Raw genomic sequence first — 4940 nt, 5'->3', positions numbered from 1 at the left:
GGGGTTGGAGGGGGGGTTGTCCTTTCCCTCCTCACCCCCCTTTCCTCTTTTTTTAGGGCCATTCAATTGGTTTCTGGGAGGCAGCACATCTCGGAGTCAGGGAGCAGTGTCCTTTGCGTTTTGTTACGGCTGTCACTCGCGCTCATTGTTAGGCATGTTCTACATGTTGTATCCCATATGGCCAGCTGGGCCGGGGGACCCCTCACAAAACCCAAATTGTGCCCAGCTTTCAAAACCAGCATTGTTGTCTGTGAAAGGAAGACGAATTAAAAATTCGTGCTATATCTATTCTGGAAAGAAAAAAAGGAAAAAAAAAAAAAAAAAAAGAAATAAGAGAGAGGGAGAGAAAGAAGAAAAAAAAAAAAAAAAAAAAGAAAAAGAAACCCTCTCTCCTTCTCTCCCTCTCTCCATCTCTCTTTGAAGAACAACAGAGCCCCTCCTTTTCTCCCCGACCCGCTGACAAGTTGGGCTCATGGCGCAGGAAATCGCCCCCCCAGCGCATCTCCCGGCCCGCACCTCCCGGCGGCCCGGCCGAGAACAAGGGAGCATTCACCCCCTGTAATGTTATGCAGCGCCGCACTGACCAATTTCTGTTCTTTTTCCAGAGAACTGTCTCTTGTTGTGGCTCCTCGTTGTGCGAGGCGGGCGATTAGGGAGAGAAAAGGGAGAAAGAAAAAGGAGAAGAATAATGAAATAAAAAGAGGGAGAAGGAAAAGAAAGAAAGGGAGAGAGAGAGGGAGAGAAAGGAAAAGAGAGGGAAGGAAAGAAAAAGAAAGAAGGGAAGGAGGGAAGGAGGGAGGGGGAGAAAGAGGGAAAGGAGGGAAAGGAGGAAGGGAGGAAAGAAGGAGAGGAGGGAGGGAGGGAGGAAGAGAGGAAGAGAGGAAGAGAGGAAGAGAGGAAGAGAGGAAGAGAGGAAGAGAGGAAGAGAGGAAGAGAGGAAGAGAGGAAGGAAGGAAGGAAGGAAGGAAGGAAGGAAGGAAGGAAGGAAGGAAGGAAGGAAGGAAGGAAGGAAGGAAGGAAGGAAGGAAGGAAGGAAGGAAGGAAGGAAGGAAGGAAGGAAGGAAGGAAGGAAGGAAGGAAGGAAGGAAGGAAGGAAGGAAGGAAGGAAGGAAGGAAGGAAGGAAGAAGGAAAGAAGGAAAGAAAGAAGAAGGAAAGGAAAGAAAAGAAAGGTAGCGAAAAACTAGTAAAAAAAAATAATAATAGCACTCATCCTTGCCATTTCTCCCACCCCACAGAGGAGGGGGCAGGCTGTGGGGCTGAGGCTGAGGTGTGGGAGCAGGGAGAAAGCTCACCTGTGCTCTCCTCCAGCCCCGGCCCTGCTCCGGCCGGCCTTCCCCAGCCCCTCTCGGGGCAGGAACTGTTTAGGCGAATCAGATAACCCGATAATGAGCTGGAAGCCCCCGCTAAGCCCTGGAAATAACTTACTTTCGTCACCTATTGACTGTTTGGCTTAGTTGGAACCGGTGTGGATTTTTCGGGTCTTTTTTCAAGAGAGCCGGTCAATGAAAAGCTAAGCCAATATTTACCAAGTATAAGAGCAATTCTCGGCGGTGTTTATTAAGGGGCCGGTAGGGAAGGGCTGCAGAGGACGCGCGGGGCCGCTCCTCCCTCCGCTCCCGGTGCTCTGCGGAGACGGCGGCCGCGGAATGCCAGGGAACGGGCACTTGTGGCTTCGGAAGAGCGGCACTTCCGCCCGCATCAGTGCTTCACGGCCCTTCATCCCCGCATCGCATCCACTCTCCGAACCCGCTCCCCCGAATCCCGGCTGTCTTTTCCGAGAACGAAACGATTTCGGGGTTTCTTGCTTTCTGCGAGGGATTGACGATTCTGACGGGTTTTTCTTTTTGCTCGATGACTCTGCGGGACCGCTGGGAGGCAGCAGAACCCCGCGCAGGGCGCTGCGCAGCCCCGCAGAGCCGCCCGGGGATGCGGCCCGGAGCCCCGCGGAGAGCCGGGGAGGTGGGCGCCGACCCCGAGCCCCGACGGGGCGGCCGCACGGCGGCGCTGCGGGACAACGGACGGCCGGGGTTGGCGGGAGCCGGGCTGCCATCGGCGCATCCAGGGCCCCAGGCAACCTGGATTGGCGGGGCAGCCCCAGGTCCTCGCCGCCCTTAATGCTGAAAGGATAAACACCGCGTTTTCCAAGTCCTAAGTGGGGTTGGGGGCGCGGCATTCACCTCTGGTTTAGTGTAATTACGGGCATCAATCGAGCCAGAAGAACGAAGGGACCGGCAGCAGTGAAGGGCAGCAGGCAGTGCCAACATCCCGGAGCGGGCGTGTTTTCCTCCCAGCCCTCCGCCTCTTCTCAGCCCTGAGCGAGCCACAGGTCAGAGCGGGGCTGGAGATGCAGGTGGCTACAAGCTCACACACAGCAAGGTGTTCCGGCAGCTCAGCTTAGCAGGTAGGTGCTCACAGACTCCAGTTGTTTTTTGTTTGCTGTTGACGGTGGTGGGTTTTCTTTTTTCCTTGTTGGTTTGTTTTGAATGATCCAACTTAGAGCTGCTTCAGGAAAAGCCAAACAAACAGAAGCTGCTGGATCGCCATGCTGTGCCTCCAGCACGCCTCCCACCAGCAGCAACCAGTGTCCCTCGCAGTGCCAGAGCCACTGCTTGGCTCGTGATGCTCAGCTGTTCCTCCTCTCTCTTCTCTGTCCCATTTGTTTTGTTGCACTGGCTAAAACACCATCTAAAAGCAAGTCAGTGCTCACACTTTTATCCCAAACAAGAGGCCAATCTATGTTTTTGTTTCATCCTCTGTCATTTGGAAGCATCAGAGCAGCTGGGACAGCTCTGTAGCCAACTCTGGAAGTAAAACTGAAATTCTGAGCAAATGCCAACTCAGCGCAGAGAGCAGAGCTGTGTGCACGTCCCCTGCAGCTCCAGCAGGAAATGCTCCAGGACAGACCACCCTCTGCTCATTTCCCTCCAGGTGCTGCATAGCTACATCTTGCATTTCCTTCGCTATACGAGGCTTTCATTCAGCACATTCACTACCCAGTGTAGAACCAAGCATTTGGATTCAGCGTCCTCTGCCTCAAAAATTGGATGGCCACATACAATGCTCCCACCTTGCACAGCTCGTGCTGAGGCTTTGCAGCTGACACAGCAGTTGCCACCCACCTGAGGTGACATGGCAGCACCTGCTGTCCAAACCTCACCTGTCTTCCACCAGGGGAACCCCAGCTCCCACAGCCTGGCACATCCCTGCCATCCAAGCCCACGTTCCCCTCCACCTCCCCTGGCTGGGACACGTTGGCACCAGGCATGAAATCTAAAACCTTTCCCCATGGATCAAAATGAGGGTGTGAGAGAATCATCTTGCAGGTCCCACATGGCAACAATGGTACACACTTGTCTGTGAGCCCGATAATAAATAAATTTTAAATATTTTAATAGCAAAAGAAATGATCTACAACGTGAGTTGTCACTTCTCCATTTTAATCTTTAACATGTTTTATTGTTTTGCACAAATAAGGTTTGAACAGTTAGAGGTAACCAGGATGTATGCAATGGCCCTTAATTCCATGGACATGCTGGGGATTTAACTGCTAGAAACCCTCTCTGTGCTGCTGATAAAAAAAACATTCCAGATGAGACGTGCAAGTCGGAGAGCTCAGAGGAACCTGCCTGGAATTGCTGCAGGTTGACTTAGCAAACATCAGCGTTCCTCAATTCTGCATAGAGATCTGCTGTATTTCATGGGGTTTAGCACCACTTCAGGAAGAAAGCCATCCACCAGGAAAACTGCAAGCGAAGCTGCTTAGAATAAATCATGTGAAGTCGTATTATCGCCACCATGGCTTGGTCTGGTCAATCAGGCTGAACTATTTCAACTATTTTAGGAAAACAAAACAATACAAAACAAAAAAATCAGTTCTAAATACAATGCAGGTGTTCTGATATAGATATATTTTTTCCATTTTAGTGCCAAGAACACAAAGAATCATATAGCAGTCTGTAACCCTAAAAAACAATATACAAACAATTCAGGCATCCAAAGACGCCAAATCCTTCTTCGACCACATGAAATATACAGAAAAAAATTCATCATCACCTGTTGTCTATGACTGTCAAATAAATATCCAAAGGATAATTAAAAAAAAAACAACCCTTCCCCAGTCAAGGAGTTTCACAGCTGCTTTCTTAATCAGGATTTTGTTCCACTCTACTTGAATATGTCCCACAAAAGCCTGAAGGCCATCGACTCCATTAAAGCAAACCAAATGAACCACACCAGCCAACCAACCAGCCATTTAACCAGCCATGCAACCAAACCAGCTGACCAGTGAACAAACCAACCAACAGAACCAGCCAACTAACCAAGCAAACAGCCAACCAACCAGCAAACCAGCCAACCAATCAACCAACCAACCAGCCAGCCAACTAACCAATCACACCACTGAACCACCCAACCCAACAAACCAACCAACCAACAAACAACCAAACTGGCTAACCAGCTAGCCAGTCAGCTAGCCAACTAACCAACCAACCAACCAACCAACCAACCAACCAACAAACCAACCAACGAACCAAACAACCAACCATCCATCCAACCACCCAACCAACCAACTAACCAACCAACCAATCAACTAGTCAACCAAACTTGCCAAACTACCAGCCAACCAGCCAAACCAATCAACCAGTCAATCAGCCAAACCGGTCAACCAACCAACCAAACCAGGTAACCAACAACCAACTGGCCAAACCACCACCCAACCAGCCAACCAACCAACCAGTCAACCAAAGAGCATGCTTTGTTGCCCAAGATCAGCTCAAATAATGGGATCTTAGTGTACTTTTGATAAATATGGCCTCAGCTCTCCCATGCTTTATCCAAGGCTCAGCAAAGGCTCAGCACAGCACAGTCCTGATGCTCTGCTATACCATGAAGGACTTGCTTTTCTCCTCTTCATCTGCTTTGATTTCTGCATCTGTAATCG

At 50.4% G+C, this 4940-nt stretch overlaps 1 protein-coding gene across 1 annotated transcript in view; it reads left to right on the top strand.

Moving 5' to 3' along the window:
• Positions 1-970, top strand: part of LOC125689010 (uncharacterized) — a gene marked incomplete at both ends in the record, with an annotated part of 1832 nt that extends 862 nt beyond the window's left edge. The window contains one exon of the mRNA XM_048935738.1: positions 920-970. Within this exon, the coding sequence (XP_048791695.1) occupies positions 920-970 (51 nt within the window). The remainder of the gene's footprint in view (positions 1-919) is intronic.
• Positions 971-4940: the final 3970 nt, after the last annotated feature.

This window comes from Lagopus muta, chromosome 2 (genome assembly GCF_023343835.1).
Source record: "Lagopus muta isolate bLagMut1 chromosome 2, bLagMut1 primary, whole genome shotgun sequence".
NCBI classification, from domain to species: Eukaryota; Metazoa; Chordata; class Aves; order Galliformes; family Phasianidae; genus Lagopus; species Lagopus muta.
This window is presented reverse-complemented; position numbering and strand designations above follow the sequence as displayed.